The sequence below is a fragment of the Solanum lycopersicum genome, chromosome 3, assembly GCF_036512215.1.
Source record: "Solanum lycopersicum chromosome 3, SLM_r2.1".
NCBI lineage: Eukaryota > Viridiplantae > Streptophyta > Magnoliopsida > Solanales > Solanaceae > Solanum > Solanum lycopersicum.
In genome coordinates this window covers 58,217,148-58,232,611 of record NC_090802.1, presented here as the reverse complement: position 1 = coordinate 58,232,611, position 15,464 = coordinate 58,217,148, and the positions used below count along the sequence as shown (strand labels likewise).

Below are 15,464 nucleotides of genomic sequence, written 5' to 3'. Positions count from 1 at the left end.
TCCACTTTATATAACTGGTAAAATTATTTTATTCTTAATCATAAATTTTAATTTTGAGCTTTCAATATGAAAAAAGTTATTATAAACGCCACTTATGAATGAAATTTGTCATGCACGAATCAAATTTAATCAAACTTTAATATCAGTTGTGAACAGGAAAAAAAAAAAAGATAATCAACTCTTCAGTATCTTTTGCTATTCTCACGTGATTTCATGCACCGACACAAATATTGAACTTATTAGAGTAGTATTCTTTATTACCTGAGTGGAGGTGGGAACACTAAGAAAGAATTTAGTTCTATTGTAGCCACGTTATATCTTTTTTAGAAAAAAGTTGTACCTAATGTACTTTATTACTATGTCATAATTACACTCTTTAGCCATATTTTTAAATAATTATATAACATAGTTGTATTTTATAGCATATATACATCTGTTACATTTATATTGCTAGCGATTGGACTATACCATCTACTTTCTCATCTCAAGTCCCCTCACCCAAAAAAAAAAAAAAAACCAGAATAAATCAAAAGGAACTCAATATTTGTACACAACAATTTAACCTAAGTTTGTATTGTACCCTATTCACGGACATTGACGATAAATGTAAATTTGTCATTACAAGCACAAACAAAAGTTGTTTCGTAAAATAATTTTACATGGACATGAATGCGCCATATGACACCTCTGAATTCTGTTACACTCTGGGAACTAAAAAAAAAATTGCTTTGGTCAGTTGAATTACAAAGCGTGTAATTAGAGGACACAACTCTCACCACTATACATCAAATTTCAGCTTTCAGGTATATAAAATTCTATAGCACAGTAAACAATCATAGAAATCAAGCTGACCCATTATTGTTTCCTATATCTGCTGCTCCCAGTGCAGGGAATGTATATCACGTGGCGAAACTTTCGACTGATCACTCACCGGATCTCCTTAAGAAAGCAAATACACCTAAACTCGCGGCCAATGCAGCACCAGCTGCTACAGCAGTGTAGGCTGAGGCCCATGCAGATTCTGGATGAGCATAATCCAAACTTTCCGAGTTGGAACCTCTCCTACGACCAGGCGTTCCTGAATAGTCTAAGTGCAATCTCAGTCCCTGTAGAGGTTGCATTTTTATCATCAGTTCATTTGTAAATGCTATTTTTTCACTATTGTTATGTCTCTTATAAGTCATACTAACGCGTGCTGTTTTCAGAACAAAGGTCCGGAAAAAGAAACAATTGTACCTTCCAGCCTGACAACTTTGCATGTTCAACTGCTGCTGTAAGATCACTATCTGATGCTAGGATAACCTTGTCTTGGTCTTCATCTTCATACTGCAACAGAGGGATTTACAGTGAACATTGAAGTCAAGGGGTTATTCCAGAAAAAAACACAGGCGAAAGGGGATCTTCACATGTACAAGGGAAAAGCTCATGCATCCTTACCAAAATCTGAGGAAGGTTGTTTCGGTCAATGTCATTTCCCAATCTCTGAATGATTGAAGTTATGAGATCTGTCACGCTCCGTATATCTGAATTATGGAAATACAAGGGCCATAATATTGGTGTGAGTCAAATTATAGTGCATTGAGATGATACCATATTTCATTAAGAGTTGAGTTAGGTAGCGTTATATAACTGGAGAACTATAGTTCCAATATTTCTCAGACTATTCAAAATAACAAGCAAGAGTACTGCTAAATATACAATGCATGATGGGGATTCTCAAGAGTACTACATATATAACTTGCCTTATCTCACTATATACTATATAGGGAGGGATCAATAATAGTAGAGAACCAAAGAATAAAAGGAGTAACATGGAAAATTCACATTTTAAATGCCACTACAATATTGAAAGGAATCAGGGGCTTCAAAGAGAGCTTCATATCAGAGTCTGAAGATACTTCAAAGAAGAACAAGAATCCAAAGTTTAGTTTGTATCTGCCAGATATTAACTACGATATATGGAAGTCATATATGATGCATAGTTCAGATACAACAAGCGCTTAATTTGTTTCTTGTATATTTAATTCTTAACAAGGGCTCATCAATAGCATACCACAGTTGAATCTGTGCATCCTTCCCTTTCGGTCTTGAATCTTGAAGGCAAAAGTATTTGGCAGGCTCGCCGAAGGATAAAGATTTGATCTTCCTGTTTCTGCACCTTCAGAAGCTAATTTCAATGAACCCTCGCTGAAACGTCATAGATAAATGTGAAAGATCAGTTGAAGGAAAAAAAATGATTTAACAGAACTATATGGAAAAAGAGGCTAGAACCTCCGTGTCTCTTCATCATCATCTGGAGTCAATGCCATAGCTGAATCCCAAAATCTTTGCATCATAGTGTTTGCAGCTTCATTGTTCGGTCCAGCATTTTGTCCCACCTGGTTAATGAGGCACAGTTAAGGAATAATTCTCTACAAGCTTGGGCAACAAAAAAGCTTGGCTGTTCAAATGTAGAAACTAAGATCCTAATGCTGTACAAATATGATATGTTCCACCCATAGAATGAAAATTCGAAGGACTGAAAGTCCCTGAAGCACGGAATACAGTGCATCGAAGGATGGATTGAAACGTCACCAATACGAAAAAGTTTTGGATCTAAACTAGAAATAAGTCAGGAAAGGCGATAATGATGTCCAAAATTCATTGCAACATTGTTGATTTGATCTCCTTTGTAAATGCTGACCAAAATTATTACCAAAATCTAGAGATGCCTTTTGCATATTGGAAACATTGTTGTAACCTTCCGTTGAATACATAAGCTAACAGTTTTAGCAAAGAGGCCCCAAGACTCCAAGTTCAAATATCCCTTAAAAGAGAAATTTTATACATTTAAAATGCAAATGGCTGCAAAGGAAGCACATCATCATGGTGAAGTGGAAGGAAGGGAAATTAACTGACTTGAGGATAGGCATAAACAAGATAGCATTAAAAAGGTGATTTGACCAGTGAATTACTCTAAAAGTTTTCCGTTACTAATGACGAGCTTCATAGAAAATGCACAAAGCACTGAAGGAGATCCATAGCTATTTAGGGCAAGTTTTGTCTTGACGAGCACCAGAAATATGATTCGAAGTATTGCTAGTTACTATTCTTAGTTGAGCCATTTACGGCTATTTTTTGTCATGATGAGGCACAAATTTGCATCTTTGCCAAACTTAGAAACCCAAGCATATTTTAAAATAATGGTTCTTTGACAAAAGAAATGTCATCCAAAATCTGTCCATACTGAAGTTTGAATGCTCTCATTTGTCAATAAAATTGAGTGATGATAGTTCATTAAGAACTGAGGAATTCGTGGTTGTTGTTTACACTCTTTCCGCAATTGAAAGTTGACATGATTAGTCCCTGTAATCATATCTTAGTGGCAGAATGACAAAATGCATATGGATGAACTTCCGAATAATGGCTTGTCAATTGATCTTTCAACATCATCTGGTCCTTCATAACTAGTCAAAAGGAGTTCAGAGCACTTTATCCTCTAAGGGGCTGATAATGACTTCTTTTTTTCTTTCTATATGCACCATTATATGCAAAGATAACTAGGAAGATATTAATTTCAGAAACTTGTCAACTTATGGAAAAATCATGCATATGCATATTAACTAGTGAGTTACGAAAAATGTTTTCAAAATTTAGAAATTTGTGCGCATGCATATTACCGTGGATACAGCTGCATGAGTGATATGAAGAACATCAAGGACAGCAACAATAGTACCCTCTGCACCACATTAGAATTACAATTTTTAAAAAGAAATCAGGAAAAGAAGATATTAAATCTCAAACCAACACTTGGGAAGATCAAATTACCTTTATCCACCACAGGAAGGTGTAAAAACTTGCCATCATGCATTGTATGTAAAGCATCAACAATAGGTGTATCAGTTGTAGAACATTCTGGACTGGGGGTCATTACCTGAACATTATGCGTTATAAAACAAAAGTTAACGGAGATTAAATGATACTTTCTTTCTTAAATTCCAATATAGGAAATAAGAGAGAGAGAGAGATTTACCCTCTCAACGAGAATGGACTCAGGGGAGAGATCTTGAGCAATGACTCGCATCAACATGTCTTTTGAACTGCAACCACCATGAGGCAGATATTTGAAAGAGATTATTAGTGTGCATTACATTATACCTCAGATTCAGTGGCTGACATTTGGAGAAAAAAGAGAAACCTTACGTTAAAATTCCTCGTGGTTTGTTGTCAACCATTACTATTGCAGAGCTCGTTCGAGATTCAAGCATCTTTTTTGCTGTGGCTAAAACAGTATCACTTGGTTCAACTATAACAACCCTAGAAACACCACAGGTACAGTAATTGCATGAAATTTATCTTCCAGATCACAAGCTATGAATCCCATACTAAATAATATAATAAGTAAAGATATTACCTACTTTGAATTCTCAGAGATGATCGTTGAAAGCGAAGGCTTGAACATCCGCTCCTGAAGTGTTTCAATAAATGTATTAGAACCTGAGACAATCAAGAAATAAAAGAGGTTAAAAAATGACACATGCAAGGGAAGATCAAATAACGTATTCAAAAACAGGGAACTTGGAAAATGAACTCAAGACATTCAACAAGCTATATCAATGAAATATAGAAACAATGCAAAATTCTCAACTAACCAGAAACAGATGAGCCCCAGTGCTTTTCAACACCCTCAACAGCAGCTGCAATGGCCTTTCCTTTCTCAGCTGCTCTTTCAAGTCGAGCGATGGCATCATAAAGACATTTTGCTATATCAAGCAAAGCAATAACCTCTCCATTTTCCACAACTGGCAAATGTCTGAATTTTCCTGTGGCCAGCTTGACAGTGAGCTATTGAATAGGCTCGAAAGAATCAACCATTTGTGTTATTAAAATATACCAACCTAGCACCATTTTCTGCAAGGCTTCTACAGCTAGTGTGTCAGAAAGCACAAAAACAGGATTTTTCGTCATGATCTTTGAAACTGGTGTTTCCTGAATATTAACTTCACGAGCAATAACCCTTGTCGCTATGTCCTTCAATTTCCCAAAAGAAGAAATGAGAAGGATGCAAAGAAAAGTTAGTTTAAGATTTTTTTTTTGTTAAAGGGAAAATCTCATAACTTGATTTTATTTGGTCAGATTATGACAATTATGCAAAATTTATTTAAACCTTATCTGTCAGGATACCGCATAGCAATGCATTTGAATCAGTCAGCAATAAAGCATCAACTCTGCGAGCAGCCATCCTGCGACAAGCTTCATAAATACTTGTACTATCAGGTACAGTTAGGGCTTTTGACAGTCGCAGTCTCTTGACTGTCCGCTCTCCAGTCAATCCCCTGAAACAAATGTGTAGGAGAACCAAATATTATTACTACAAGAAATGATATATCACTGATCACTTTGACTTGAAGACTTGGAGTGGTTGTTAACCCCAACCCTAACCTAAACTCATGATTTTAACATTCGGTACATCCACTAGCATAATCATTTCCAGCTATGACTATCACTTAACAGATTTGTCACCACTCTGTGGTCAAGAAGTTAAGGATAAAGTAGGGGATGAATTTTAATGGCTAAGCAATGGTTTAAGATAGAACTAATTTGTGTATGAAACAAACTCAACCAGCCCAAAAGAAAGAACAGACTATAGCCAATAAACTAAATAAGCAAAAACCTCTGGCAAAATTGTGCAGCATAATCATTCACAACATTTAATGCGTAGCAATATACAACCACGTAACACACATTCGCTTTAATATTGAACATGAGTATGTAGCAGATAAGGTACGTGTAACATAGATTTTCCATGTATATTTTTAGATCTATGTGGAAGTCCCTATGCCCATGTCCTACCAGCTTAACATGGATGCATACATGTTAAAAATCATCTATATGCAACTCCAGTTCACTCAATCTATGCCAGCACTTAAATTTAGTTTACTTTAACTTGATGTAACAGTAAGATAGTTACCAGTATGCATGGGTTCCAGTTCCAAAAACATAATTTCAAGAATGCAAATGCATTAGGAATGCGCTCTTCCATTTTAGCTTTGGAGAACCAACACATAAGTCATGGATATTCCCCAAACCAGAACACAGCTCCAGCTTCAAATTTCCAATATTTAAAATAAGTGAAACAACTAGGCTATGAAAGTATCTAGTACAGCGTATATAACCAACATTCTGTCACACACTTAATCGTTTTGCTTCGATTGCAGGATAACGGGAGCAAATTGAACCAAGAGCTCCCCAAAATTCTCAATCAATCCAACCCGATAAACGAACCACTTATTCTTTTCCAATCTTCAGGAATCAGGATATCAAGCCTCAATCGTTGAATCATACATAACGAAATAAAGATGAGTTTTCCTTTTCTACTTTACAGGAATCATTGCAACCGAGTTTTTTTAACATTAAAGGATGATCAAAATATTGGGCGAATGAATATCAAAACATCCGAAAAACAAGGTGCATGAGAATAAAAACTCACATGGAACGCGACAACGACATAGACTTTCGGGTACCGGAATCAGGCTGTCCACCTCCATTTTCATGAGCGGCTGCTTTCTTCTTCAAGTTGGACGTCGAGCTCGTCAACGACAACGAACTCCTCCTCGACAAGGATCCTCCTCCGTGACTCGTTGTCATCTCCAACTCCGATATCAATCCAATCCAATCAAACAAAATTATTCACCTCAATCTTCAAATTAAACCTAAGAATAAAATAAACATAAATATACAAAATTGTATTCAAATAATGATAAAACGATATCAATCTCCAGATAATTTTCTCGTCGTGTTATGAAGATGCCTTTTTTCCGGGAAAATTCTTCAGATGAATTTTCCGGGAAACGGCAAAGAGGAAGAGGAGAGGTGGAGAGAGAAGGAATTTTTTTATGAAATGAGAGAAAGGCAAGAAAGGAATGACACAATTGCAATTGAAAAGTTTCGGGAGGACGCCAAGTTTTTAGAGAGTTTGACCAATAACATTGTGCCACGTCAATCGATGTCCGCCTCTGGAATATGATCCCAATTTCACTGAAAACGTGCGGCGTTGAATTTTAGATACTCATATATCATTATTTTGTTTTCCTTTTTCCGATTTTCGCAAACACAAACATAAATTGTATATCGATATGGGTTGCGGTAAAATTAGAACAGTTCAAAATTAAATTGAAATTGACAAGTGAAATTAATAAAAAAGTAATTATTTTATAGCATTGAGTTACTGGTTTAACGATTTAAATTTTTTTTTTATTGAATTATTGGTTCTTAATGGTTTGAAGTTTTTTTTTAACGGGTTAAGCGATAACCCGATAGTAAATTAAATAATTATATTTATACCATTTTATATATAAAGTTCTCTACTTAGAGTTTGATTTCCTGTTTTTATTTTTTGTTGTCCCGAACACTTAGTTATTCTACAATGTAAAAATGTTTGTTTTTTGAGCAAAATGTAACTTGCGAACTCAAGTGCATGGTTGTCACTTTGTTTATAAGTGATTTTTAATGTTTTTTCTTTTGTGTAAAATTACGGTTAAATTGATAGTTGAACCGATAACGATTAAAAAAACATAAAGCAATAACTAATAAGTCATTATCTTAATGGTTTCATAACTGTTTAACATCTCTACAAGCCGATAACCAATAAGTCAGCCCGATGAACTTCAATATCGAACCAAATCACCGATACGCAGCCCTAGGTATAGCGGTCTGCTTTATCCTGAGATCTCAAATTTAAGCTCCAATGTGGAAAAAATTATATTAAGAGCGTCATCCCTAAATGGCCCTTGCAAAGCACAATTTAAATTTAATTAAAACTTTAATGTGAGCTTCTAACATCGAGTGCGAAATCAAAAAATAAAAAAAACACAAATTCTATATCATTCTTATATCGGAACTAAAAATATAAGTTCTTTATTATTTTTGAATATATAACGTGAATTTCGAATATCGATCACGTTAATTTAAGTTAATTTTAAGAGTTATTTAAGTTAATTTTAAGAGTTTTTTGGATAACTATACAAAAAGGGTGATCGTTATGTATATGAAAAAACTTTTGCAAATAATCATTTGAACATGATGAGAATTTGGATTATCTTTAGAATACATTATATAAACAAACCAATAAAAAGAAATGGGCAAACGAATAACGTGGTGACTTTGCATAATGTCTTTTAATATTTTAAATAAATAAAATTAAACTACTTCTACACAACTATTTTCCAATGACATACATCATATATATTGAAGCAGAATCAATATTCTTCCTTTGCCTTTACACATCTACAAGGAGTCAGGGTCAGCATTTTTATTTTATTTTATGGCAACTTTAGATGAAGTGCCCTTGATCCTTTTTATTATTTTTTTAAATATATATATACCAAAGAAGGAAACAAAATAACTTAATTTTTGTCATCATTTTTATATCTATCCGCAAATTCAAGCATTTATTAAATAATATAAATCTATTAGTTTTGAAAACCCAAGACCGAGGCTTTTCGGCTAAAATTCATCGATCATCATTCAACTTTGAATTTACACTATAATTTTTTTTCACATTAAAGTTATTTAATTTTAAAAATTACAACACTTAAGAGTTATTTTTCTTTTTATAATACGAGTATACTTTATACTTGTGTTTACATAGTAAATAAGCTAGTTGAGAAGGCATTAATTAGATGTAATATATTTTAGGCATAAATATGCTCTTTAATTTGGTTTTGAATTACATTTATACCCTTCAATTTTGGGTGTGCACAAGTAGACTCTTAAACTTGTATAAAGTTGAACAAATATGACAAACATGTCCTACATGTCATTTTTTATCCTACCTGGTGTCCTACGTGCATTTTGCCATGTAGGACTCATGTATTTATTTATTTAAAAGTTGGATAGTTAAAGTGTCTGTTTGTACATTATGAAAGTTGAAGATCAAAGTTAAAATTTATATTTTCAAGCTATTTATATATTATAATTGAGCAGAGGCGAATTTAGAATTTGAATAGATTGAAATTTGATTTGTAAAAAAAAAAGAGTTAAATAAGAGTCGTTGACCAGGATAAAACCTGCTTCTGCAAGGAGGTATTTCCTCACTTCTAGAAGCAGTTCAATGTTCATTAAGAATGCACCTTTTATTATATTCTTTTTCTATCAATTTCTCAATATATATATATATATATAGATATATATGTATGTATTATTACCCTTAGTAGTTACTATCGTTGAGGTGCTACTGAGGGTAACAATACAATCTCATCTTAAACTTTGTAATATGACACGTAAAAATGAACAAAGAGTATATATGTTATTCCATTATTAATAAGAGTTAAAAGATGCTTTTCCCTCAATCCCAAGGCTCTCTATCCTATTAATTTATGCAGTAACGCAATCCTTACCTTGATGAAAAAGCATAGAATTTATCCATGAGAGTGTAAAACAATACTATAAGTAGGAGAGCGTAAATTGAACCTATTTCACAATCCCTATAGTTCAACAAAGCTTAGTTTCCCTGTCTTCTCGACTAGATAAAGGAGATATAAATTTTATTTATGCGATCCTGATAATTAAATATGATTGATTGGGCACCCATTCTGATAGGTTATCTTCTTTTCATCTTGCTATCGCCGGGACTACTCTTTCAGCTGCCGGGGAATCAACGCCACGTCGAATTCGGAAGCTTTGCTACTAATGGCAAAGCGGTTCTAATTCATACTTTGATTTTCTTCGTTTTTTTTACAATTCTTATTTTAGCTGTTCGTGTTCGTATTTACTTTCACTAGTTTGCTTCTTTGTATATTCTTTTTCTAGTAATTTTTTGTTTAATTTGGAGGGATTGTGTTAATTTATTTGTTTATTCTTTGATTTGTTTTCGGTTTAATCAACGTTTGTAATATGTAGAATGAAATTATATGTTTCTTCGCTTGAGTTTCTGAGGTAAGTCTAATTAATCTGATTTGACTAATTATTGGAGAGTAAACACCACAAAATCACTATTATTCGGTTCACTTTTAATTATTTTTGTTTCTTTTTAGATTCAAATTATAAAAATTTTGACAAACATTTTACGATGTATTATTTTATTATATTGATATGTAAAAATTAAAATTATTTATAGTATCTTTCTTATAGTTTCTTTTAATATCTAAATTTTTTACTTAAGATGTTAGATTACAAAAGTAGTTTAATTGACTTTCAAAAAACACAGAATGACAAATAAAAGTGGACGGAGAGAGTAACTTTAAGACTTCTCAAAATAACAATTCATGCCAAATTTTGATATCGATTTATATAAAGTCAAAATTAAGTGTAATTTATTTTGAATACCTTTTATCCAAGTAGATTTGCGTGCAACTGGATATATAGATAAATCTCACTCGTCTCCCTTCTATTATTGCTTTTCTCTTTTCTTATTTCAGTATATCTGATAGCCAAAAAATATATTTATATCTAAGTGTATCCGACTTAAAATTTTATATGAAATTATCAAATAGTGAGACAATACATAATTATTTCAAACTATAGATAAAATTAGCAAAATATAATAAAATATTTACGCGATTATACTCCATTATCAATTAGTCTACACCCCTTCGTCCTTCACAGTAGGAATGAAACAACCCTAGTTTTAAAAACCCTTATTAATTAATAGGCTAAAAAGATAATAATTCGTGATAAAATATATATTATTCTATCCTATGTTTGATCATAAATATTTTCTATTTATACTAAAACGATGAAATTAGTTATCCTATATATACACACACAATAGCTAATCTGATGAGATATCTTGATTTAATTTTTTTTTATCGTACCGACCAAACAAAATCTCTAAAGAATAGATAGACAAATGTACCTTACATAAAGTCAATAAGAGAGCACATTAAATTTATTAACAAAGTCATGCTAAAATATATACTTTTAGCAAAGTTTCATGTAGTAGCCATCACATGTTTATTTATTTTGCAATACAATATGTTAAAACATACTAGTAATACATTATACATAGTCTAGTTAGGATTGTTAATTAACTAGACTTTCTTAAAATTAACACCAAAAGGTTGATCTTTCACTAGACACAAACGTCTCTTCCCATCTTGCCTAACCCAACCTACTGCTTGACACTCATCAACAGGGCAAGATGGACAAACAAAAGGACCAGGACAATACAACAAATTGTAACTTGATTCTGATGCTTTCACTATTTTAAACCAACTACTATCTCCCTCTCCTAAAGTTCCTCCCGTCTCCAATAATCGCGCTCCGAGCGATACATCGTAGTCTCCGATTTTCCAATTTGCGTAAATAACACATAGTCTAGACGTTGCAATATCGAATTGAATGTTTACGTCTTGATTTTCGAAAATACTATGATCGGATTTAATAATGAATCGAACGGGCGTACCGATGGGTCGTCCTACATCGGAGTTGTAACGGAACACACCGTTAGGGCACGGTGCGGATGAATTCGGGGAGGGACCTAGGTACACGTCACCACCCGCGGCACCACGACCAATCGAAACGATGTGGTAACTTGCACCAGGATCGAGTGCGTTACCGTTGGTGTCTAGTACTAATTTATTAGTAGCACTAGGTAAATCGATGAGATTTTGGGAAGTAAAAGTTGATGAGAAGGTAATAAAGGGAAGTAAATATAGAGTGAAGAGGAATAAATAATTTGCCATGCTTGTGAGTTGTGAATGCTTTTTTAGACTAATGAAGCCTTCTATTTATAGGGTTTGCTTGGGTTTAAGTTTAAATATGAATATTATTTTTTCTCTAATGGTTGTCCATTTGTATACGTTTTGCACATATTATATTATACTTCAATACTAATCTCTATCTTTAGTTTTTTCATTTTGTTGACGTGGAAATCATAGTCGCGCTTTTGAGTACATATAAAGTAAATCTCGCTTCAGTATTATCAAGGAAAATCGTACTATGGAGCTCCGCACGATAGAGAAAATATATATCAGTGATTGGAGATTTTGAACCAGGAATTACATCACATGCTCAATCAACCCGATCAATAGTAATGTCTATCTACTGTTAGGTAAAGTTACTATAGAGCCTCCTCAATGGATATAACTTAAATAGCACTCCGTCTGTCTCTATTTACTTGTCCATATTTTATCTTTTAGTTGTCCTTATTTACTAGTCCATTTTGACAAATCAAGAAATGACAATTTTTTTCCTATTATACTCTCATTTAAACTTCTTGAAAATTTTTAAGTTTTAATTCATTATTTTTGAAATCATAATTAATAAGGATAAATTATAATTTCACTATGTTAATTATTGTAATCTTAATATGTGTGTCATTCTTAAAGTGAACAACTAAATAAGGACAAAGAGAGTATATTGTTCGTACATACTGTTGCTTTTTTATTTGATTATTTTATTGGCGGCTTTTAATTATCTGTGATATATAATTCTATGCTCTTAATAACGTGAAAATGTAATACTTAACACTTTTAGAAAGTCAATCTAAATCAATTTGGACAAGGAATAATGTGACTGAATTAATTAAAATTATGTGAAATAGATTTTATTATTATATATATACCAGCACACTTTGTTTGAATGTGGCACAAGTTGAAAATTAAGTTAAATTTATTTTATGTGTTATCCCCTTTAATTATATCAGTATTTGACATAAATTATATATATAAATTTGTGTAAATTACCTATTCAAGACAACGAGCACAAACTCCGTAAAAACCATGCTCCAATGAAAAATGTTAAATTAAAGTAATTGTATGTGATATATTCTTAAATCAGCAGAGGCTAGGGTAGATAGAGGAAGAGAAGATTTATTGAAAATTTATTTATGTGGTAAAATATTATATTTCACAAGGATCTTTTTTTTCTTTTTTTTTTGTATTGAATTCTTCAAAATGTGAGGAAGTAGCACATTCTTCATCTACACAATTATTTCCTTTTTTTTTCTTTATTTAAGACTATACTAAACTTGTAAATGAAATGAATTATATTGACTTTTTAATAAAAAGATGAGTTACTGCTCCTGTTCAACATACGGGCGTTAAAAATGAATTTAAATATAAATAATTCGTTCAATTCTTTCAGAATTTTTAGGATTGGACTCAAGATAATATAAATTAGGTTCAGTCTCAAATCATTCAAGCTTTAGCTTATTTTAAAAGAATTCTCGATAGAACTCAATTCAATCTCTAATTTCAATACGTGTAAAGACTCTTTATTTGCATTGATGTAATATATGTTCATATATTGAAGAAATGAATTATTATCTATATAATATCTTTGAGGATTTATCTATTCATTTATAATTTTTTTTAAGAAAAAAAGAATCTTAAATTGAAATTTAAATTATGATTATAAAAGTTAAATATCAATTTGTTAAAGTTATTAAAATTAAGCACATCAAATTGAGTAGGTCAAAACTCAATCTATTTTTAGCCCATATGAGGCCTAAGTAAACTTGAACGGATCATAACCTAATCTCATTTCTGTTTCAACTTATTTTAATATCTTTAATCTCAATCCAACCCGTCTATTTGAAAACTCTAGTTCACCTTCCGCCACAGCTAAACTATGGAGCAATGAATTTTCATTGCATTTTCAGCCCAAATCATATATTGTCAAGCCCACATACCATATAGACTTTGGACTAGATATCATGTTTGCCCCATCTACCAAAATGAACCATTTATTAGCTTCACCATCGTCAAAAAAAAATGTTGCTTAGCAGCAATTTTGAAATTGGGATTTGATTTTTTTAATAATGAAAAACTTGACTCAAAAATTTATATTTTTTAAGAATAATATTTGTACCACATGAAAGGATTATGTAAGGACGAGAATACTTTTCTAAACAAACAGTTTTTTCTTAGAAAATTATGTAATGCATATTATTTTTAATATAATAAGTAAATAATAAAAATTACTATCTCCGTTTTAAAAAGAATGATCCTGTTTTTTTAGTCTGTTTAAAAAAGAATGACCCTTTCTTTTTTTGGCAACACTTTGACTTTAACTTTCCACGTAAAAAATTTAAAACCATAAAATTAAAAGACATTTTGATACATTTAACATACTTTAATAAAGTTTTCTTCCTTTTCTAAACTCTATTTCAAGTCAAACTACACCACCATTTTTGAAACGAAAAGTGTAATATTAATATAAATAATCTCAATATATCTAATCTAGGCTAACTAATTCCACCAAAAACTTTTCTGCAAACCAAAACGACCCCTTAAAAAGCTGTATTGGTGATTCGTCCCAAATTTTGAATGGAAGATACTTGGTCAAGAAAGTGCCTTTATGTGATTTTAAAGATAATGTCCATCTTTATGGTAACTTTAACTTTCTACTCCCAAATGTATCTTAGAAATTTAAAATAAAAATTAATAACATATTCAAATCATGTTTTATACTTCATCCTTTTAATTATAAGAGATTTTCAAAAAATATAATTAAATATATATATATATATATATATATATATATATATATATATATATATATATATAGTAGTAAATTATATAGTATGTATTAATATCTTAACAAAACATATTCTTTTTTTAAGATCATACTGATTTGAAATGGAGGAGATATCTATTTAATGGTAGGACTATTAAAAATAGAATTGTAATAGATAAGTTAATCACAAAATCAATTTATTAGTATTGAATTATCGGTTGGTGAACATATTAACATTTTATATTAAATGGTTTCAAAACGGAGCAGATTACTTAATTTACTTATAGGTTAAACATATTAACTCATTAAAAATTATCGAAATTATATTTTTACCGTAAATACATTTATTAAGTAAATACTTATGTGTATACATCCTCAAAATTTAGATTTTCATATGTGTCTTACTGTGATTTGTAATTATTAAATTATCAACTTAAATAGGATTAGAAAAATTAATTTGTTTGATGGAATCAATATATTGGTGAGTCAAAGTAAGAGAAGTGAGCATGAAATGGTGTAGTCGGTACATCGATAATCATCCGTTAATTTCTAATCTAATACCGAACTAAACAATAACTTATTGATTGGCTAGCGGATTAGTAATTCGTCCGATATCCAGCCCTATTCAATGGATGTGATTGTTTTTGGAATAACATTTATTTTGAGATAAATAATATAATCATGTGTTAACGGTTATTTGTCATTTATTTTTAAGATAAATTTTTATTTTACTTATTATTTTTGACATATCAAGAAAAGACAATAATTTTTTTTCTATGTTTTACGCTTAAGCATTTAAAATTTATTTCTCAAATCATTTTTCAAGACATCACTCTCTCTATTCCTAATTACTTGCTCCACATTATATTTTTTAGTTGTCCCTAATTACTTATTCATTTTGACAAAATAAGAAAAAGATAATTTTTTTCCACGTATTGTACCCTCGTTAATTCCTTTTAAAAAGGTAAAACTTTTTTTAAAATTTTATCTTTTAATTTATTCACTTCATAATTAATAAAGATAAA

General features: G+C 31.4%; 2 protein-coding genes across 2 annotated transcripts; both read right to left on the bottom strand.

Moving 5' to 3' along the window:
• Positions 1-594: 594 nt before the first annotated feature.
• LOC101247790 (CBS domain-containing protein CBSCBSPB5-like) lies at positions 595-7,071 on the bottom strand. The gene is made up of 14 exons (XM_004234257.5): positions 6,470-7,071; positions 5,147-5,315; positions 4,878-5,010; positions 4,632-4,802; positions 4,398-4,476; positions 4,183-4,296; positions 4,013-4,079; positions 3,808-3,913; positions 3,660-3,718; positions 2,272-2,378; positions 2,054-2,187; positions 1,438-1,523; positions 1,237-1,326; positions 595-1,106 (listed from the first exon to the last, which is right to left on the bottom strand). Exons 1-14 carry the CDS (start codon positions 6,625-6,627, stop codon positions 924-926), a joined length of 1,656 nt encoding a protein of 551 aa, XP_004234305.2. The 5' UTR covers positions 6,628-7,071; the 3' UTR covers positions 595-923.
• Positions 7,072-10,849: 3,778 nt separating this feature from the next.
• Positions 10,850-11,757, bottom strand: LOC101248647 (serine protease inhibitor 5). Its single transcript, XM_004234260.5, has one exon. The coding sequence runs from the start codon at positions 11,661-11,663 to the stop codon at positions 11,010-11,012; it is 654 nt and encodes a 217-aa protein (XP_004234308.2). The 5' UTR covers positions 11,664-11,757; the 3' UTR covers positions 10,850-11,009.
• Positions 11,758-15,464: the final 3,707 nt, after the last annotated feature.